This window comes from Oenanthe melanoleuca, chromosome 11 (assembly GCF_029582105.1).
Source record: "Oenanthe melanoleuca isolate GR-GAL-2019-014 chromosome 11, OMel1.0, whole genome shotgun sequence".
Lineage (NCBI taxonomy): Eukaryota > Metazoa > Chordata > Aves > Passeriformes > Muscicapidae > Oenanthe > Oenanthe melanoleuca.
Genome location: NC_079345.1, coordinates 13,466,927 through 13,489,905, shown reverse-complemented (window position 1 = coordinate 13,489,905; position 22,979 = coordinate 13,466,927). Strand labels below are relative to the sequence as shown.

Below are 22,979 nucleotides of genomic sequence, written 5' to 3'. Positions count from 1 at the left end.
CCCCTAGCCAGGTTCATTCTAGCCCTCAAAAACCTTCTTTACAAGATGCTTCCCCATTTTCACTCAGCTCTGAAAACAAGGATTAACACTCTCAATCCCACTCCCTGTGGTGGTGGGATCTTGTTCACCTTCCATATAATGTCTGAATCCATTTCTCACAGAAAAGCCCAGTAAACTCACAAGTGAGGGCACAGATGGGGAAGACCAAACACAGGAACAAAAGAACACAGCTCTGGAGAGTTCCTTTTTCCAACCACTTAATTTCTAGGTATAAAGGGACTGCTCAACTCTGGGAACAGCTGGAACAGCAGTATCCTTACTCCTCTGCAAATGCAGCACCTCTCCAGTCACTCTCCAAGCTGCCCTGCTCCTCCTCCCAGCTCCCAAAGCCTGAAACGAAGCTCTGCTTCCTTCAGTGATACCCTGCAGGTCTCCACCTCACTCTCCCAAACACCCTGCACACACTCAGTGTTAATTCCCATTCTTTTCTCCATTCTCTAGCCAAGCCCAGCTTGTCTTTTTCCTCCCCTCTCCACTCCCTTCTGTCTCCCAGCCTCCCCCCATGCCTGGAGCCAGCTGCAGTCACCTTCTGCCTTTGCTTTATAAGGAAACCCCTCTACAGCCCCAGTGCTGGCTAATAAGGAAAACTGCATGTCTGAAACCCCAGAAACTGAGATTACTGTAATCACAGCACAATCCAATACCAGTCTGGCAGTGCCCTTTAAAGTCACCATGCTTTTCAGTATTACTGCACTCACAGAGTGCAAGCTGTCAAAAGCCCATTAAGATTTCACAGCTTGATCAGCAAAAAAAGCACTGGTAAAATGACAAGCAACAATCAACAATCAGTAGTAATTAATCTAATACAATCTCAACCCATCTGTTAGTCTCACAAAACATAATTTCTATTACTTTCTCAGATTCCCAATGTTTAAATAATGAACCTTCTTGTTTCCAAGGAATGCACTTGTATCACAGGCATTCAAAACAGACATGTCCCCGTGCTCTTTACCATTTGCTGTATTTTTATTTTTGATCTTTCTGTAGTTGGTAGGAGTAGGGTTCTGTTCATTTAGATTTCAAATTTTTGCAATCCATTATCAACCTAATAAAGATTTTAAAATATAAGATATTTTGAGACTAATTTTCCTATGTGCAATTGCCATCAGTCTCAATCACTGAACAGTACGAATTGTTCAAGTATCTGTTTCCCCTTCCAAAGTCCTTTAACCTTTCATTATTTTCCAGAACTACATTTAGATGCACATGCATGAGCTGTAAGCAAACGTGAGCTTCCCTGTTGCTAAGTGACTGTGCCAGAGGCAGCCCTGCCACTGTTGTAAGCAACAGCACCACAGCTGCCAAGTTTGGAATTCGGTCAGCGACAAGAAATGTAAGCTAAATATCTTGGATGAGACTCCCAATCTTCTTAAAATGGGTGTGAGCAACAATGAAAGGAAAATAGATCTCGAGATGACCAGACTCATGAGTAATCCCAACCCTGCAGGACACTTTTCCCTATGAGAACACTCAGGTTGTGTTTCAGAATGCAGCTATTAGTATTTATCTAAATTAGGCTTCTTGCTCTATCTCCACTCAGCCCATTTTACACTGCTTTGAGGTACTATTTTCTAAACATTCTTCTTTGTAAGTGTTAGAAATAATAATTGGGATCATTCAGCTAAATAAAAAGTTTGTTTTAAAAGTGCCTTTTTTAAAACCTTTTACCAGTGTCAACAACTGCCATTGTAAAAAAACCTTAAATTCTAATGCTCATCTTCAAATCTTAAAATAGGTTAACTGCCCACACAGTTTAGAAGGGAATTCTAGTTGTGCAATTAAAAAACAGTTTGTTTTTTTTAGTTTCTAATTTAGTTTCTTGTTTGTCAACACAATCAGAGGTAAAACTACCTCAGGATCAGGCTCTGAATCAGTACTTGGCCAAAACACCTCTGTCTTGAGCATTTACTAACTTACTGCACCACTCTTCCTTCTTTGGAATTGATGTCCTAAAGAAGAAAGATCTCTGTCAGTTTTCTAAGATGACAGGAAAAAGTTTTTATCCTTCATTGTTTTAGAAAGCAACAACAAAAGGCACTTTTACCTTAAGCCACAGTTCCACAGTGAACCTGAACAAGTTGAGCCTTATTCTAACTTCATTCACCTGAGGTTACACACCAGCATTTCAGTTTTAATGGTCCCTAGCTGAGAGGCTCCTGCACTATAAGCAGCTGTTCTTTTCCAGAGTTTCTTACACTGGTGCCTTTCCTCTGACTCTGTACAACAAAACCTGCACCACCTCCAGGACTCTGTGTGGTTTCACAGATTTCACTGCTGCACTCTTAGGCAGGTTATGACAAGTCTAGATCTAAAGATCCCTGAACTCTGCTGTTAATAAACTCTATGCCATTCCTTAAAAATGTCCTTTAACACACCAGAATTTTGTATTTGCTGAAGAAGTCAACTCTACCAATCAACACTATTTTCAAATACACTACACACTGCTGTGCTAGTAAAACTATTTATTCATTTTACAGAAAACCAGAACTCTCTGGGGTCATCTCTTGCTCCAGCAAGTTCCCTGACCCTGAAACACTTCCTTGGTGTTGCTGAGATCCAGGAGCTGGGCCCAGAGCAGAGACTCCAACCTCTCATCATACACCTGCTCACATGGCCACACACACACACACACACACACACACAAACACACACACTTTGCTCCACAACTGCTCGAAATAACTGCTCTGACCTCAGTCTGAAGAGTTCTCTTTATTAGCATGATATTCATTAAATATTCATAAGTTGTTTGTTCCAAGACAAAACAGAAACCACATAAACTTGGTATCTGCCAGACTATTAATATTTGTACTCCTGGTATCTGGAACACTCACTGTTCTTAACTGCATTTTATGGTCCTCAGTGCTGTCCGGGATTAAAAATAGTATTTCATTCTTTACTCCTGTTAACAAGATGAGTAAATTATAATTGAGAGAAATAAAACATAGCAGAAGGCCAAAGGCAGTAAACTAAGAGTTCAGGTTTGATGTACAAAGTTAAGAAGCACCAAAAAAAGCAACTTATGGGGGGGAGTGAGGGGAAGATGAAGAAGAGGTACCTGACCTTTTTGTGGGGAAACACTGCATGATGACACCAATTCATGTGAACCGTGTTGAAATTTTAAACAACTTTGGTGAAAGCAGGTTTAGGTTTTCTTCTGCAGAAAAAAGGAAATACAGAGATTTACCCACTTTCATGGCCTCCTGCCTAATCAATTCCTTGCCTCTTGCTTGGATGGCACATCTCAACCAACAGCTGGTAGTGCCAGAAACCCTTTTAAAGTAAGTGCAAGGAAAAAAAACCCCAAACACTTGAGTACATTGATTCACAGATATTTTTAGATCATTATGAACTCACAGTATCTGTGGAAATCAGGCAGTGTCTGATCTGCCATAATACAGAAAAACTGATCTTCATCTCAACCAAAAAAATTGCTTAATCATTTATAACATTAAGACAACCAGACTTAGAATTCTGTAAACTGTTTTCATAGGGTAACCTAAAAAAAGAGAGGAAATAAAATTATTCTATAATTTATTAGAACTGTCCTACCACCACTGCAACCAAAGGGGCAATCTACTTAAAGCATAGGCAAATAACAGGGGAAAGCAGCACCTTGGAATGCTGCAGTTAGATCTGCCAGAGGTTATTTGCCAGAATCCACAGTAAAATTAATAAGAAACCTACTACAAAAAACCTGACAGCACTGTCAGTACTTTGACAGTCAAATTGCTTTTAGACTCACCTGAAAGCACTGGTTGTTACACTGGCTCTGCTGTGTGTCCATAATAATCACAAGGTGAGGCACAGGAGATCTGTGGAGGGGAACAGCTGGTGCTGAGAGCCCAAGACTGCTACAAGCAGCCCAGGTCCTGCAGACCAAACACCCACTGACAGCTGAAGAATCTTCCAGGTCACTTTTGCTGTAAAAGTCATGTCCATCCTGCTTCCCAAGACCACTCCATGATGCAAATCCAAGCACTGGAAGTGCAGAGTGCCATGAGATGTGCTTGGAACACACTCCCCCATGCAAACAAAAGCACAGCTGCACCCAGAGGTTACCACACATCTGCACATGTTCATGCACACACTGATCCTCCTCAAACAGACCCAAACTAATCCATGGCTTAACACAGCTTTCTGCTTACACTGCTCAGCCACAGGCTGTCCATACCCTAGGGGTTATCAGAAGCACCATGTCCTGTAAGGCAGTAAGAAACTAAACATCCTTGGTAGTACAGTCCAAGATACAAGGAACAAGAGCTGCTAATAGCCTACATGGTCACTGGCTCACTCTAAACCCCAAAACCTAGGAAAACTACAAAAGGAAAAAAAAAAAAAAAAAAATCAAAAAGCACTAAGTAAAACCAGCCTAAAGATCTTGTTTGGGAACTGGTACTCAAAGCCAGTATCTCAGTCTATTTCTCAATAAATCCTGCCCAACCACAGGGCAATAATCTGCAAAATATTCCCCAATATTTTATCCCAATTTCAACTTCTTTTAATCAACTGTAACAGTATCAGAACAAGAATAACTTGACAATTAAAAGATGTTTGTAAAATTTGACCAAAGAAAACTTCCAGGGGAGGTGAAGAGTTTCCTTAAATAGCTTTCTATTCGTCAATTTAAAGTTCAGAATTCTTTGGTCCTGACTAATGGTGCAACTCCACCGATCCTCACACCTCAAGAAGTGATGTCCTAGACAACTGATGAAGCAATGTTTCAATGCCAGTAACACCCATTAGCAGGATCTTAACTTCCCATGTTAGGTAGGAGTGATGCTCTAAAGAAAAATAATCTTTCAAGTTGCTTCCACTGAAAACTAAATACTCCCCTCTCCCTGGAGTCCATGGTGAAATGCCTGAACACCAGTGAGCTGTTTAGAATAAGGGTGCCATCTAGGAGCAGAGCAGAGGAAATGCAGAGAAATATCAAGCCAAAATTTGAACTCTGAGCCCACTTGATGGTCAGACATGCTGTTACACAAAGCTACACTGGAAGAACAGATTTCTGGGGAAAAAATGGAGAAGTGGCAGAAAGCACAACTTGTTAAAAGGTTGTTTACAAACAGACAGTTTCCAATACAATCCTAAACTATTTAGTTCACAACAGTTTATCCAGTCAGGCAAGTCAACATGTACAGAGGTGCAGTGGTACAGTACTTCATCTTTTTAGTTCATTAAAAAACTGCAGCCTAATTAACTTTTTCTGAAAGACTATTTTTCTGTGAGAATTGCAGGCTACAAAAAATGAAGTGAAACAAATGAAGTCAGCCTGAACCACAATGATAGTCAAAGGCAGAGCCTAAAATCTTACACTGAAACTAGAGTCCCAAAAAAACCTGCACATAAGCAACTTCCTGAAGCCTTACCATATTTATTCTTGCTTCTCAGAAACTATGCAGTTTCCAAGCAAGTCAGAGCTGCAGCACACAGAATTTTACTCTTTCATCATTCAGCTGTCACTGGCTTTATTTTAGTTTCATAGACCAAGAACAAATACAATTTACAATTATAATCTACAGTGATTTGCAGTGTTTCATCCATGGATCATCTCTAACACAGAAGAGCTCTTGAGATCCATCATGTTGATGCCTATTTTGTACAAAGCAGATACTTCCCAGCTCAGTTACTGACTACGTTCCAAGAAATCTGTCTTGGCACACCACAGTCACCAGGGCTTTTGGAAGAGGCTGAAATGTCCTGTCTATACAGGAAAGAATGGCTTGTTTCTGGTTAGTGGGAAGAGAAAGTTAAGATTTTTTGCTTTGCCAAATCCCCTGGCAGACCATCTCCCTCCCTAGGGTGTTTTCAAGGCCACCTGCTTCCATCACAGCTCTCTCAAGGAAACTGGAAGCTATCAGGGGAAGAAAAGTAGCATGAGGATATGTGGGAAAGAGATGATAGAGGAGACCTGTGTACAAAGAGAAGAAACACACAAATAGAACTCAACCACTGCTTCAGGAGAACCTCCACCAATGAAAGAGAAAAAATGGCCTTGCACATTTGAGAGGTATGAACATGTTTTTCAGAAGTACTCATTAGAAAAGGCACCAATCTAAATGCAGAAATTAGCTAACAGTTTTCTCACATCCAACAACATTAATTTTGGTCCTGTGACAGTAACCAATTCCATGTGCAGGAGCAAAAAGAGAGAAACCTGTGGGAAGCAGGTCAGAGCACCAGAGACTGCACTGGCAGCTCTCTCTGTCCCTTCCCAACACAGCACATCTCATTCCAGCAACAGAAGCAAACACCAGCCTGATCATATCCTTAAGTCAGAACTTCCCTTTTTTTCACTTTAACAACTTACCATGCAAACATATTCTCTATCTTTAAGATTGACCCATCTGTCCTTACTACTGGTATCTGTGACAGGCTAAAGTTCTGGGAAGCACAGTTTCAGTGATGCAGAGAAGTAGGTCCTGTATTTGCAATTTCTCATTTACTGGAATAAAGACAAATGTGTTTCAGTGGCTTAACACCATCTCTCTCATCCAGTGTTAATAAGGATGCAAATTATTCCTTAGGAGTTAAGAAGTAAAAACCACTTTCCATGCTTCCTGCTTTTACTTACACAGTTTGCATTTGATCAGTGCCTTGTGGCTTAACTTGAAGCTATCACAGCTCCTTCTGTTAATCAGTAACTAATAATCAGCCAGTATTTGATAGTCCAGCTTTATTAATAAACACCTTGGCTTCCACCCAGAGATCAGTTCTGTAGCTGAACCTCATTAGGCAATTCTCATTACTCAAAGTGATATTGAAAAGCACCAGTGATACTGGAGAAAATGACATTTAGTTGCATTTCCCCCTCCTAGAATAGAGCAAATGAAAGGTGACTAAACCCCAGTGTGACAGATTTTATGAATGTAATTATCTCCTACACCTCCTCCCTCAGGATTTTACACAGCTTGAGGCTTTGGGGTTTTTTCTTGGTAAAATAAAGCCTCCATATAGTTACTCCAGGGAGAGTTTTGGCTGAAACTGCACTATACCACTTTAAGGAAGATTACTTTGTTGAATGCCTTCCCCAGAACTATTGCTACCAAAACAGCTCATTTTTGCACACTCAGGTAGACTTTGCTTTGGTATTTACAGTCAGCAATCCAAACACAATACCAATAAGAATCATGCTTTTAAAAGTCAGACAAAAAAAAGCTATGGGGAGTAAAACTACCACATCCTCTTGTTTTGGAAATACCAGTCACAGGATGCCAACTGCAGATCTACATTTCTGATGTCTCCTCCTCTCCCTCTCCTGTAAATAATGGGCCAAGAAAGAGTACGAGACAAGAACTTACCAGCTGGACAAGGCACATACTCAGCAAGTAATTGTTACAAATGCTTGGCTCTCAAACTTCAGAAGTCTGACCCCCAAAGTATATGATTTTTAAAAGACAACTCTACAGAGAAAGAAATTATTTTCTAGAGATAATTCATGAAAATTCTCAGTTCAATAAAATACTGGAATATCAATTTATTAAAAAGTTATGTGAACTGTACATACATAAACTGCAATATAGCTGAAAAATCTGAAATATATAATTTTAAAGAAAAATCATTTATTCTGAAAATATTTAGAATATTGCATTTCTGGCAGCAAATTCAAAAGAAGTGCTCTGGAATGGGTGCAGTCTCTCAGTGTACTTGTCTAGCATTTGTCTTCAAGGCTCTCTGATTTCTCACAGCACAATCTTGTGACCACTTTTCTTCTGACTTGTAGAGACAGAATTTGATTTCCAAGAAGTAGTAGAAATTTAACAGGAAATGTTATGGTCCTTGTTGGTGCAGACAACACACTTTCTGAGAGTCCATGGCACCTTGGAAATCTGCTAGCCATTCTGCATAAAACTGCATCAGATTGTGCTCACAAGTTACAGAATAAGTCTTTGATTGATAATTTTTCTGTTTATTTCCGCCAAGGCCACTGAAAATACGAAGGCCTTTTCATCTGAAAGGTTAGCATACATGTCAACTTCTTTTTCTTGTTTCTCTGTAGAAGAAAAAAAAGTCACTATTAGATGATTTTTCCATTATTTGGAGTTAATACAAGTTAAACAGAAATTAATAAATTATGTGAAGTAGTAGAATTGAAGTTAGACAATCAATTCCTATGCACAGAGGGAGTGAGAAAAAGGAGGAAGCAATAGAGGCACACAAAGGTGCTGGAAGAGCCACAGAATGAGTCAGTCAAAAGCATGACTGAATTTCTTTAACAAAGGAAGAATGAGTCGTTAACATAAAGATAAACAAGTATTCAAGTGTTCCTTCAGGTTTTTTTTTTTTGTTTTAATGGTTTGGGTTTTTGTTTTAATGGTTTGGGTTTTTCTTTTACATAACCACCTCACATCCAAGAAAACAAAGTTATTTCACAATATCCTCATTAAACACAAGATTTGCCCCCTAACTTTACAACTACATGTGAGAAACCCACGGGTTTAATGTGACAGCGTCAAAGGCAAAGGCCAAAGAGCAGATACTTGGATGAACTCAGGTTCCAAATTTATCATCATGCACATTTCTGGACTTCCTACACTGCAGACTTGCCATCTTATCCCAGCTGTAGAACAAACCTAACACCTCACTGAGCAAGTAAAAGCCCATCAGTTCCCTGTGCTGATTTGGCTTGCTCCAATGCCACAGACACACAGCAGGAAGCCATCAAAAAAATTTTGTACTGCAGTGCTCAAATAAACTAAGTTACACTACAAAAATTCATAAAATAACACAATTTGAGAAATATCACTTTCATAAATACCACCTCCTCCAGATCATGGCTAGTTCTATCCCAGTTTAGCTAGCCACAGGTAGCTGACACAAATCCTTAAGAAAATAAAGCCAAAGAAGAAACAGTTGTCAGTAGAAGACCAGGCTTGTAGACAGAAAGAGAAGAGAAATACATTCAGACTTTCAGCTGTGGAACTCCACCTCTAATCCAGGTTCCCCAGTGGCCTGGACTCATTTATAATCACAACACAAATCTCACCTGAGAGACCCCTCTGTCTCACTAACACAGTCACACATGTCCACACTCTGGCAGCTGCTCCACCAAGACACCTCAACTAGCATGGGAAAGCCAAAGAAAAGGAGCACAGGAAAAAAACCCCAGCATCTCCTATCTCCACCTACCCACACTGCTACCCTTCAATGGGCTCACATTTATAACAATGGTTTTAGATTTGGCTTCACATTTGTGTCACAGCTATGGATAAAGAGCTCCAGCAGACTGCCTCCCATGTGAAATCAACAGCTATGTGGGAGAAGCTCCAAAATCCTTTACCACTGTGTTGATGTAATACTGATACAGAAACAGCAGAAAGCAGCTTTTTGCTGACTTCCTGGTCATGCAAGGCAATATCCTCCAGTGTATTGAGCTTGAAATGAGTTTGAAAGTGAATTTTGCTGCCAGTCCTACTCTGCAGTTTAAGACAAATCAGCTTCTGTATGTACTCTGGGTTGTTCCACTTCCTCCCTCTCATCATTTAAAAATTAACAATGCTGGGAAGTTGTTCTGAGCACAGACACTACACACACTGGTTATTCCACACTAACGTTTTCTATTTTCATATCTAAGCCACACCCCTTGTTTCATACTTCCTGATCCAAACGAATCCAGCCACAACTTGAACATATCAGCAGCCAGCAAAAGTAAAAATACTCCCCCTGCACCACACCCTGATGCTGTTAACAGACTGTGGACTTCTTAGTTTCCCTTCCCCCCAGATCAGCCTTATTCTGAGACTTCAGCTTACTGAAATCTTGATATGAAAGACTACGAGGGATTAACACACGTGTGCAAGCTTCACACACACTCAGGACAATTGTAATTCTCATCAGTAACAAGTGAAGAGCTCACACCTGCAAGACATTTTATCATGCAATACTCCTAGGATATCACAGCTTACACACACACCCTGAAAACTTTCCACTTCAGTCTTACCTGAGAGTAGTTTTGACTCATTTCTCTATTATGAGCAAAAGAAAAATAGTATTGTGTTTCTACAAGACAGTAAGACATTAAAAACTAGGGGGGTTGCTAAACAACTAAGAGGCTATTTAGGCAAAACTAGTTTTTCTGGATCATGTCTCTGGAAACTCCAGATCTCCTGCAACCCCCTTATACTGCAGCCTTTAAAACAGTGATTATAAATCACTGTTAAAATCACATATATAAAATCACTGTATAAATCACATATATGATTCCTTCACACATTTTGTATGGATTCATCTTTCAAGATAGCAAGTTACTTCAAATATGCACAGTGGGCAAGAAAATGTGTGAGTAATGCAGCTGGAAAACACCGGAAAAAGAACACTTGCATCAAGAAAATGCATTCAGCTTAAGTTTTATAAGGATACTGAAATGTATGTATATAACTTTATGAAGATTTGGCTTGCTAAGAAGTCTGCTTTAGCAAGTCTACTAGTCTTACTGGGACCTGACTGCTGGTAACCTTTCCAAAATAACCAATACCACTTCCTCTAGTATATAAGGGTTTTTGTTTGCTTTACAAACAAACACAAGCAGGGCTATTACCCAGATATCAAGGCAAGCTGGGAACCAGTCTAGCTGTGTGTCACAGTCCCACACAGTAAAACAAAGAACACACCTCCACAACAAAATCAGAGTCAAATTATAATGGAGTCTTTGTACTTTCAAAATACTTTGTAGTACATCTGACAAAGAAATCAAGTGAAAATTTTGACAAGCCAAGGCTGCAGGGAGAAGTTCCTGTTTTCCAGGGTCATCACATGGCTCTGAAACATGTGACAGGATAATTTTCTGGGTCCCAGTACTGCCATATCCCCTCCATCTACATTTGCTTCCTCTTTCCTCCCCCTCCATTCATTCTTGCTAAATCTGTAGGGAAAATAGCTTGTTTTGAAAAGCCTTTTTGCTTATTCTATTCTTAATTGCTGCAGCTCTTTGCTTTAATGTAAGCCAGTCACGAAGGACACAAAAGAACCAGTCAAAGGCACAGACAACTGGGAACAAGCACACTGTGCATGGAATTGCATGGCAAGCAAGGAAGCAAGGCTACAGATGTCATCAGGATCTTTAGGAAGGAATTTTCACAGCTGGATGTTCTTCAAATGTACAAATTATTTTCTTCCATGTTAATACAACTGAGGTGTTTTCTGTCTGCCTCTTTTTCTATCTACAAAGGAATTAGGAACCAAATATTTGGTTCTTAATATAACCATGCAAGCAGTGGCTTATTTTCAAGTCTTTGGGGCAAAAGCACAACCCCCAGTGGCAAGTAACACAAACCCAAAATATCCTCGAGACGTACAACATGCAAGGAAATAAGATACTGACATCTTGCACTCCAGAGCTGACTTTCAACACACACAGGCTGCTACAAGGACTAGCAACCACTCAGACAAAAACCACCTTAACTCTAGTAGAATTACAGTTGCTTAATATACATAACACTATCAAGCAGTAGGTAAAGGAATAATATGTCTAAAATTTCTGCTAATTACTCCACACATAGTAGATTCAATTTTGTATGCAACTTGAAAAGGGAGAGAAAAATGTTAACTTGATTTAGTATTTACTTAAAAAAAGGATGAGTTCCCTGCTGAATTTATTTTTATAGCCATGGCAGCCTTATATATAAATTTTTTTTTATCTGCCTGATAATCCTCACAGTGGTCTACACATACTAGAGTCTGACATAACCAGAAGTAATTCTGAGCCTACTTACTCCTGAACAATAAGATGAGCTGCACTGGGGCAAAGACAATGACAAATGGGTGTGAGCCAAATCCCTGCACAAAATGCTGAGGAAGAAAAAGCCATCACAAGATCAAGGGAAAGGGATGGTAAAAACAGCACAAGATGATGAAGGTAATCTTATCAAGGAAGATTAAACTTTAAGAAAACACCAAGAAAAGGCACACCACGCACACTCTTATGCCAAGATCCCACTATATCCAGATTTCCAGTCTTCTGCCTCAAAGCACTGCAGTATTGTCACACTTTGGAGTTTCAGCAAGAGGATAGAAACATTCAGCCTAGTTTTGGATAGGAAAACATGTTCTCTAAATATGCCTCCTGCTGTCAAATTCTTGCTTTCTGGAAACTATGAAACATGTCTTAAGAAAATGGATGTTTTCCTTTGGTTGCTTAGGTTGCTTTCCTCTTTGTCAGGGGACAGAAAAGAAGATTCACTTTTATAGGGCAACCCAACCAGCTTGCTGGAATTTTAAAACCAAGGCTGTTTGTGAACTGGACTGGCAGTTAAATCCCTAGAAAGGATCCTAAAGGTGCCAGACAAAGTCCAGCTTGGGTCAATAAAAATTAGGGAAGCTACACAAATCAATAAGCCATATGCAATAGTGAGGAGATTAGATACTACAAAGTGCATTTCTATTACAGTAAAACAATTGCCATGTGGAAAATATACAGAAATGAAATTAAACCTCTTCTTCCCACATTGAAAGCACTAAAAAACTGCCAACAAATCCAAATTTATACTTGGTTTTTACATGAAAGAAACATTAAGAAACAGGTTTACATTAAACAGCAGAGATATCAAAATTGGTTTTGAAAAGACAGAAATTAAAGGAATTTTCAACACAGATTAACACCTTTTTTTTAAGGTAGAAAGGAAGAAATAACTGCATTTCTGAGTTATGCCACATGATGTATTTCAAGACTTCAGGAGGTTTAGAAACAATATCTGCTGAATATTTCTATGAAGTCTTGTTATTCCCCTTTTATCTGCCTTCCAAGCTTCTGAAGCCCATGCTAAGTTTTGGATTCATAATTCAGGTCTAAAATTATGATCTCCAAAAACACAGCTAGCAAATGCAGTGTAAATAGGCTCTTAAAAGAAGAGGGGCCCTAAGTGACAGTTACACTCTTGTGGGGTTCTAGAATTACTCTAGCTAAGAAACAGCCTCTTTACTGTATAATGATTAAGAACAGCAGGTCACCAAGGAATCTTAACAAGCAAGGAGGAATTCTTTCCTCCAGAAATATGGGACCAAAATTCAGGTCATAGTAGTGATTCAAGATGCCCTTTTTACTTTGGCCCTCCAAAAGGTTTCAAGAAACTTTTTAAGTAATCCAGTCATCCTAATCCCCTCTCTGACAACAGATATCATTATATGGCTTGTCTCTGTGATACAGAGCAGCAGCACCTTAAAAAAAACAAAAACAAAAAAAGAAGCAAAACAAAAAACCTACTTAACACTTCAGTCCAATGGCTTTCAATCTACATGTTGAAACTTGATACAGTGGCTAAAAATACAGATTTAGATCTTTGTAGTTGGTTTCACCAGACACTGAAACATAAAACCAGAGGTCTCTATACATGCAAATCAGTCCCTTCCCCACATTAAGGTATCAGGTACTGGATGAACTAGTCTAGTTGAATGTTTGAATTGTATAAAGGTTTACTGATTAAAAAAGATACAAATAGAAAATCCAACAAACAGATTTCTCCAGCTCTCATACCTCTTTCTTCCTCGTGCTTTTTTGCTGAGGCACTCTTAGGTCTTCCTCTTCCTCGTCTGCTATGATCTGAATGGCTGTTAGACCTGGATCTTTTTCGGTTTTCTAAGTCTTTATTTACTGCAGAGTTTATCTTCTCTCGCTTAACTCTCTCTGTCCGCCTCCTTTTGGCCTCACTCTTGTTTTCTGTGCAAATGAACAGAAATGGCATGATCCAGGGCTGTTCTCACCTTTGCTCTTAATTTACTCTTAATGCTTACCTCTTCCCCAATCAACCTTTTTCTTTCAAGTGGTCAGATGCCTATACCTTTACAGAAAAATTGCATCTGCACGATATCCATGCAGAAATTAAGGTGCCAGTCCCAGAAGGACACTTCACTTCTTCCTTCCAAGGATCAACCCTTTAATTACTTCAAATGCATTTTGCAGCAGGAGATGTTTGCTGGTACACAAGAAGCTGTTTCCCAAATAAGATGGAACACAAACTGCACACACCACAACCCTTAAGACACCCCATTGTATCTGTTCCACTAGCAAAAGTTGATCATGCAGCAAACACCACAGCACCTGGGCTTCTTATGACACTGAGATCATTGCTGCTGCTCAGACAAATCAAATGCTGCCAGTAAACACCACACAACACAGTGAATGTGTCCCACCACATCCAACCTGTGACAAGGCCTCCTCATGCTCACGGCTGAACAGGAGTATGGCCTTCCTAAACACCAAAGCCATTAAAAGAAAGGAGTATTTACATGAGTTTTATCTGGAAGCTAAGTATGAATTAATGAGCTTGGTTACCAAATATAGTACAGTCATCACAGCACACTCATGGATTAGCTGCACATTTGTAAGGCTGCTGCACAGTAGTTGCACTGCTGAAAATACTGAACAACTTTTTCTAGAAGTTGTGGTTCCCTCAGGAGCACAATATAGACACACACAGTCTCCTACTGTATCTCTCTGGGGAACTGATTTCTTTTGGCTGCAGTTGTCCCGTTGATCTTGTACAGACACGGAGCACAAGCTACACAGCAGGGTGCAGTCACTAATGCCCATACAGAACCTGTATTTCAGTGTTACAGCCAGGGTGAGGTGGCAGAGGAACCTCTTCAGACCCTGTCTAACCCCTGCTCACACATGGCCACCAAGAGCCAGCTGCCCAGGACCATGTCCAGAGGGCTTTTGAGTGCCTTCAGGGATGGAGACCCAACCTCTGGGACAACCTTTGCCAGTGCTTGGTCACACTCAGAGCAGAAAGCACTTTCCAGAGCTGCTTTCCAGCAGGATGGCCCCCAGCATATATTCATTTTGCCTCCCCTGGTGCATTTCCTCTGTACAAAGCTGAATTATACAACCAGATTATGGCCTTCAGCTTCATTTGGTAAACTACTTTATCAAAAAAAAGCAGGAAGAGGAAAGAAAATTGATCAACACTTAAAATCTACCACAGACATTTCTTAACCTCTTCCACCTTGAAAGTTCAGTTCATAAATGCATAATGTCACCTAATTCCTGCAAGTGGCAATCTACAGCTGTCCTCAAAAACATTTGATACAAAACATCAAATAGCTGACTTCCATTTTGTAGGTCTGGTAGATGGTTTTAAAAAATACATATTATAGATCAGATATTTGTTGGGTTTGGGTCAGGTTTTTTTTTGGTTTTTTTTAAATATATATCTTCCCTGTCAAGCTCTTTTTCTGACTAATTCCTACTACTGGAGGAAGTGATATAAATGAACACAAGGAGAATGTCATTCATGCCAGAACACACATTCGACTGGCTTCTTACTGTGTCCACCAACAAAAGACACATAAGTTAGGCACACAAAAAAGCACTATTTAATTTCATCATGGAGAGAGAAGCAAGATCCACCCAGTTTTAGATTAAACATTATGACCAATTTTTTATTTTCAGAAAACCCAGCTTCAACCAGCATGTGCTCTGAAATCAGATCCTTTTTGGACCTCTACACATTTAGCTTCAAAACAGGATTAACACAAAGCATTCTGTAAGAGGTTATTTTGCATAGTGATCAATGTATGCAGCTAGAATATACACAGAATAAATGCCAACATCACAAGGACAAAGGAAGACTGAAAACACCAGCTTTCCTCCTCTCCTCAAAATTCAAGAAAAATTCACATATTCGAAGTTCAAATTCACAAATTCAAGGAAAAGTGAACTGACAACAGTTAATTTACAAAGAGAATAAAATACCATCTTCTGCCTCCAGGAAATAAGGGGAAGAACTGCTGCTCCCCTCTCCCCCCTCCAGCATTACCTGTGATGGGTGGTGATCTCTCAGCACGTTTAGCGTGCAGGAGTTTTCGACTGATAAATATGTAGCCACAGGGACATGATTTACATGCAACAGGAACCTGGGAAAAACAAAACACAAATTTTTCAGGTAATTTCAAATTATGACAAAACTCCTGTCCTATGAAGAAAAAACACACTTAGTAACTCACATTTTGTGCTCAGAGATAACTATTCAAACTCAGTCTGTTCTGCAAACTATGTCCTGTTACTGTATTTAAACATAATAAAACCAGATTCTGCTGTAAATCACTCACCAAGCCTTTTCTTCATGCAGTTGTTAAAAACCAAGCTTGAAATGTACAGCTGTTGTGATTGCTTTGCACTACTTTTCCCCAGACTGACAGGAAGGGGGTGGGGAAAAGTAGAGAGCATTAAAGGAAGGCTGAATTAAAATAGAATTACAATTTCTCTTCAGAGCTTTCAAATATCAGCAGTCAAATCAGTCAGACATTTCCAGTTTTCCTTCCTATACTTATAAAAAAATAATTATAAGTTAAAACCATCAGTAGGTTGTGAATGCATTCACTTTCAGCAGCATTTGAAAGCAGCTGCTTTAGAGAGAAGCAGCTTCAGAGGCACAATAGAGCCTGAAGCAAAACAGACGCATTTGCAGCACACTCAGCTCCAGCGCTGCACACAAGGCCGGGTGGGTACAGAAGGACCTCGTTAATTCAAAATGCAAATAACCCAGCCCAGCTAGGCAAGAATTGACTGCAGGCCCAGGAGTTTGAGAGAATACTGCCTCTGATCAGCTAAGCAGGCAGCAGCAGAATGCTCCCCCAGAAAATAACAATGTAAAACAAGAAATGCCACATTTAATATGAATATAACAAAAATCCACTCGGAGCAATTTTTAAAAACCAACACTGATAAAGTAAAAAAAACTCATTACAGTAGTGCCAAGATCTGTTGAGATCTTTTAGAGTAGTAAGGAATACACCATGTTGCTTTGATTAGGTTTAAGACTGAAAATACAAATCAAAGCAAGTTTAGGCAGAGATCTGGAAGAGATTAAACAACACACATTAAAGTGGAGTCATGCTGAAGCATGATCGTGGGGGGAAAAAGGCAGGAGGTAATTTCTCAAATGTAATTCCTTAAGACAGGCCACTACAAGTTTGCCAATGTCCACTGCACCAAGCAGGAGCACAGAACCCCAACTGCCTCCTCAGTTTAACCAGACGTGGAGAAGAACCAAGTTCCAAAGTTCTACTGACCCAAAAAACCCTGCCAAATTAGAATGTGAATTTGTAAAGGGGAACTTGCCTGTGACTCAGAATAAACAAATTATTTTGCTTTCTGTAGCCCATCTGAACTCCTGCACTTCACCCTACAAAAAGCTAGACTTTTTGCTGCAGCTTTTGCAGAACTAGAGATTTTTAACTCCCTTTATGGAGACACTGACATAATAAAAATGAGTCCAAGAAAGGTTTATTGAACTTTAAAGGTCAGAATTTAGCAGACTTGTATGCACATTTGTCTCCCTGTTCATATGTCAGTGTAACAGCACTAAAGCCCACTATATTGCAGATAATTTGTGTGTTCTTGAGGTATATAAATACAGAATTCCAGCTAAATCCATTTCTGAACACTTGGGTCTCTCCAATAATTACCTTTCCAGGCTTGGCCTAAAAAAAAAACCAAAAAAATAAAAAATTAAAAAAAAAACCCAAACCAAAACAAAGCCACCCAAGGGGATTGGAACAGAGTCAGTGTTTTTCAGGGAACTCGAGTGTGTTTAACAGAACAATACTGTTCTCGCGTTACAGGTTTAGCACTGGGGTGTGCACCATTTGAGGGTGGGGGGCCTGGGGGAAGGGGTTTATCACTGAAACCTATCAGTTATGCTTTGAAGACCCACACTGATAACATCCTGCAACATAATTAATGCAACAGAGTCCTAAACACTATTTCACACGGTTTAACATCTTCCTAACAGAAAGGAAATTTTCTCATACAAGACACTTTACCTGATGCTAAATTAAGAAGTGATAATTATTTCTTCAGATTGACTGCAAGTACTTCAGGCTCCTCAGTTTAATGGAGCTGTGCTATGATTGTGAAAATATTGAAATATGATATATTATCTAAATTACAACAGAAAAATGTTTTGAAGTCTAAGAAGTGTTACTCAATATTTCGCTCCAATAACTGTGGCTGTCTAAATATTTCCATGCATGCCACTTTTACTGAAAAAAATCAGAAACAAATGCTAAGCCCTTGCTTATGGAAGAATTTAAGAAACAGCAGTACAGGACACAGATAAGAATTATATGGGAGTTTCCTCAAAATCTGCAAAGCGTTGACTTGTACTGCAGGCCTTAGTTCCCTGCTCTCTCCCAAATATTTGGCAGTGGAAAACAAGGTCCTACGAGCAATGTGTTTCAGGACAGGACATATAAGCACATAAAATCCATGTAAGTCACAGAAGAGCTGCTAACAGAAAATCTACAGTGACAAAAACTAAAATCCTTTATATGCATATAAGTGCAGAACAAAGTGACAGTTTTCACATCAGCTTAAAAAGCCTGCAATGTTTGTTTACTTATTGCTGGTAGTTTGGCATTCATTACATTTATTTTTAAAAGCCAAAATAAACAAAAACATCAGCACTCTCATATATGACTTCTCTCCCTCGCTTTCGTTTCTCCTTTCACCAACCGGATAACCAGAACTTGGCACACGGTTTCTTTCTCAGAAATAGTATTTCAGTGACGTGCCTAACGTGCATTTGCAGCGGCTGATCTGTTGGTTAAAACATGAAAGGACGCCCACACACAGCTCAGCGCTCCCGACTGTGCCAGGATGAGTAGGAATACTGTAAAAACTATGCAAGCCAGGACAAAAAAAAATTGATTTTTTTTCAAAGCTATGCAAGTAGAGAAAAATTGTACGAGTTTTTTTATTCTTCCCAAGCGTGGCTCAAGCAGTGGAAGGGGTGAGTTTCCAGGGCACACACCGGCGCTGTGCCCGCAGAGGCGGCGGGCGCTGCCCCCGGCCGAGCCCCACGGCAGCCGGGCCATTGTTCGCAACGAGCTTCAGCACTCACACCATCCCCAGCACACGGAGAAAGAGGCTCTGACACGGCAGCGGTGCACAGCACCGAGGGTGAGCAGCTCCATTTTGTGCACAGCAGGAACCGCAGAGGGGCACGAACAGCTCACACGGGCACTGGGGAGCCGGGCACCAACTGCACCGAAGGGTGGAAGCAGCTCGATCCCGCTGCTTCCGAACCAGCCCCGAGCCCTCTGCCACCCAGCCCTGGGCACACCAGCCATCCGAAGGGCAAACCGCATTATATAAATCACCCGGTTCATTGTGTTTTTAACAGATCACACAGTTACTAAACAACACCAGCACACAAACAAGAGGTTCTGCAGCCGCGCAGAAAGCCCTCAGCACAATGCAACTGCTCTACCACCCTGCCAGAGGGACGCGGCGTTCAACCCACATTCCATGCACAAGCTGCAAAGGCAGCAGCCATTCAGTTCACACAAACACGGGCTCGCAGCCCGCTCCGCCGGCAGCCGCTCACCTGCTGGTCGCACTCGGGGCAGGACTTGGTGGCCATCTTCACTTTCTTGGCCCGACTGGAGGACATGCTCGCTGCTGCCGTGGCTGGGCTGACACGGCCGCGGCTGGAGCGCCCGCCCCGGGAGGAGCCGGCGGGAGGAGCGGGAGGAAGGAGGCGGAGTGAGGAGCCGGCGGGAGGAGCGGGAGGAGGGAGGCGGAGTGAGGAGCCGGAGGGAGGAGCGGGAGGAAGGAGGCGGAGTGAGGAGCCGGAGGGAGGAGCGGGAGGAAGGAGGCGGAGTGAGGAGCCGGAGGGAGGAGCGGGAGGAGGGAGGCGGAGTGAGGAGCCGGAGGGAGGAGCGGGAGGAAGGAGGCGGAGTGAGGAGCCGGCGGGAGGAGCGGGAGGAAGGAGGCGGAGTGAGGAGCCGGAGGGAGGAGCCGGAGGGAGGAGCGGGAGGAAGGAGGCGGAGTGAGGAGCCGGAGGGAGGAGCGGGAGGAAGGAGGCGGAGTGAGGAGCCGGAGGGAGGAGCGGGAGGAGGGAGGCGGAGTGAGGAGCCGGAGGGAGGAGCGGGAGGAAGGAGGCGGAGTGAGGAGCCGGAGGGAGGAGCGGGAGGAGGGAGGCGGAGTGAGGAGCCGGAGGGAGGAGCGGGAGGAGCCCCGCGCGCCCCCGACAGGGAACAAGCCCCGCCCATCCCCGCGCGCGCGCGCGAACAGCCGGCCCCGCCCGCGCCGCCGGATTGGCTGCGCTCGAGCGGCGCTCGGAGGCCCCTGGCGGCCGCGCTGGGAACGACCAGCTGGGGGAGCGGGAATGGTGACGGGAGAGGGAATGAGGGAATTGGGAATGGTGAGGGGAGCGGGAATGATGAGGGAGCAGGGAATGAGGGAGCCCGACTGAAATGTCCGAGCCGTCGGGAAGCACCAAACACCGCTTCTCTGGTCTCCATCTCAGCCCGGAGCAGACAGGGATGTTCATCGCCGGCTGCACCGGTGCCTGGTGTCCGAGAGCGGGGAGTCTGACCGGCCTCTTAGCGGGGTTATGCTCACAAATGGGATGTTTTCAAGTGCAATGCCCTCAGAGAACTGTGTGCTGCCGCCAGACCACTGTCAGGACCAGGCCCAGAGCAGCAGGAACAGCTATCTCGGCAGGGCCTGAATTTCTGGCACATAAACTACATTTATGTCCCAGCGAGTATCCTCCAGATCATCATACCAGCCCTCTCCATCCTCACTACCAATACAGTATGAAGAATAAAGAATCAAGCATCGTTTGCAATGTCCTCTCCTGTGCCAGTACAACCTGTTGATTTATTTTCTTCCTCTTCCCTAAGTCTCTGCCTTGAGCCTGGCTGCCACGCAGGCCATGAGAACATCCTGCTCTGTCCTTGCGAGCGCTGGGCTCTCCCTGTGTGTTGTGGTTTCTGGCTGTGTACACAGTTACCAGACTGGCTCATTTGCCCTTTTCCTTTCCTCCTCTGCATTTAAGTTATGACTCAGGGAGTGGATTTGTTTCCCTGTTCTCCCTTAATATTTTTTCCAGCCTATATCAGTCCATTGGTGCAGGTGTTTCTCCAGAGATACACAAAGACAAGACAGGTTTATTTTCCATATAAACTGTGACTGTTGCCAAAATGCAAACGTGTTCTATGTAGGCACAACATCCAGATTTCATTCCTGAATCCAGAACAAATCCATGCAACCAGGACCTTGAGCTTGCATTTGGATTTTTAATTTTTTTTTTCCTTAATTGATAAAGTTCAGACATAGCAAAACATAGAAGGATATTTGAGGAGGATTTTTAACAGCAGGGGGCTCTGCTGAGTATAGTAGCAGTGCCTGGTAAATTAATTAATGAATACACAAGACAATATCCTGCTTTTCTTTATAGAGCAAATAAAGTAGTCAGGGACAGCTGTTCAACTAGTCCATAAAAACAATATTTTTTTTCCTTACGGAATGAAAACAAGATAGTTTCTAGCTAGAAAACTGATTTACCAGACATGTATTTTTCATGTTGATTTTTAACACATTAGTTTTGAGTTCTGAAAGTCCAAGACTATTTCTTTTACATAATTTCAGAGGTTTAATCCAGCACTGAGAGAAAAATAACAAATACCATTTTAAGGGTAGAGATACTTTCTCTCTTAACAGTTAAGGCCCTTTGCAGGACCAAGCCTTATTTAAAATATGTTTTACACCAATTTAAAATAGAAAATAAGAAAACTATGCAATTTCTCTATCTTATGAAAAGCCACACATGACTTTGTAAATGCCTGATGGCTTCTTTTCTTTGCTGTTGTCACCACAGACTCCAGCTGGGCTGAATGGCCTAAGGTGTTTCCACTGCCTGCTCATGGCAGTATTTTGGTGTGCAACTATAATTTTACAAGGAAACAAAGACTCCAAAGTAGGAACAATTCATGCATCTAATCCACTTTAGAGTGGGGGAGAGAAGCACTCCTGAGCTGTATTTCTGCTGAGCACTCCAGGCAATTTGGAAGCATCCTACTCTCCTGGAGTATCCCCAGGAGAGCTGGCAGCCTTGGTTCTGTCAGCCCCAATGTGTTCATAAAACACATCAAATTGAGAAATTAAATTCCTAAAGTGGTGTGCAACCTTGTGTCAAAAAGGTTATAAAATACATCCTGGTTAAGCAACACTTCCTAATCAGTTCCCCTATAGTCAGCAGGGGTATTATTCTTTCCACAGCCAAAGTACTATCTAGAGAATTCTTAAATTATATCTAAAATACAAGATTAGGATGCATGAGAGAAAAATTAAAAATAATAGGAAGGGCTAGATGATAATGTTTGCAATGTTACCATGAAGGAATTGATGTTGTAATAAGTCAGTATTCAACTAGCAAGAAGTAGTACTGCATTAAAAATACACTGATTATGCAGACAAGCTTAAACCCTATTTTATTATTCTGATTTGGTAGTTTTGCTAATAACAATAATTCGTGGCACTTAATAATGTTCCTGTGTTTCTCACCAGTAGATTTCAGGGCAGCTGTACTCTGAGTCCCCTCTGAGTCCTTTCATAGGGAATCAAAGTCGTGCCTAACAAGTCCTTTGAGATCCCATTACTCTGAATTTGAGCAAGACCAACACTTAAGTGGCACAAATGTTGGCTTTGTTCTCCAAGTACAGCTGAATATTGAGTGTTTCCCAGTTATAAGGCATTTTAAAATTCACAGTGCTGTTAAGCATTGATGCCTCTTGGTTTTAGGAAGCCCAGGCTTAGGCTGGCTCCTGCCTCTGGCTCTGCTGGGCACATTGAAGCTTGCCTGAGAAAAAAGGTCATAGCCTCAGATTTTAAAAAGATACTTTTCTTAAAATACCAGTAATTTAAACTATTTAATAGCAATAGCACCTACTGTTCCCTAAAAAAAAAAAAAAATAAATAAAAATTTCAATATTTTATTCTCACATATCAGGCCTTTTTAGTGGGAAACATTTTAAAAATCCATATGGTCTTCAGAACAGTTCAGTTACTACCAATTAATATAGTTTCAACAAAAGCTGACATTATTTCCATAGAGCATCTTTTCAATTAGTTCTTATGAAGAGAATTCAATAGATTATTTTACACATTCAATCTGAATTTGGAGTTTGGGTAG

General features: G+C 41.4%; 1 protein-coding gene across 2 annotated transcripts; it reads right to left on the bottom strand.

The window, feature by feature from the left end:
* Positions 1 to 7,522: 7,522 nt before the first annotated feature.
* On the bottom strand, positions 7,523 to 20,058 carry C11H16orf87 (chromosome 11 C16orf87 homolog). 2 transcript variants are annotated; one of them, XM_056500607.1, is made up of 4 exons: positions 19,386 to 20,058; positions 15,813 to 15,909; positions 13,529 to 13,711; positions 7,523 to 8,053 (listed from the first exon to the last, which is right to left on the bottom strand). In XM_056500607.1, the coding sequence occupies exons 1-4, from the start codon at positions 19,449 to 19,451 to the stop codon at positions 7,935 to 7,937; spliced, it is 465 nt and encodes a 154-aa protein (XP_056356582.1). In that variant the 5' UTR covers positions 19,452 to 20,058; the 3' UTR covers positions 7,523 to 7,934. The 2 variants fall into 2 exon arrangements, with proteins under 2 accessions (XP_056356582.1, XP_056356583.1); XM_056500608.1 differs by lacking the exon at positions 13,529 to 13,711 and having other exon boundaries at positions 19,386 to 19,597.
* Positions 20,059 to 22,979: the final 2,921 nt, after the last annotated feature.

Coding starts and splice junctions, on each gene's coding strand:
- C11H16orf87 (XM_056500607.1), bottom strand. CDS start 19,451: ATGTCCTCCAGTCGGGCCAAGAAAGTGAAGATGGCCACCAAGTCCTGC. Junction 15,910..19,385: donor GCCCCGAGTGCGACCAGCAG/GTGAGCGGCTGC, acceptor TGTTTTTCCCAG/GTTCCTGTTGCATGTAAATC. Junction 8,054..13,528: donor AAAGCACGAGGAAGAAAGAG/GTATGAGAGCTG, acceptor TTTCTTCTACAG/AGAAACAAGAAAAAGAAGTT.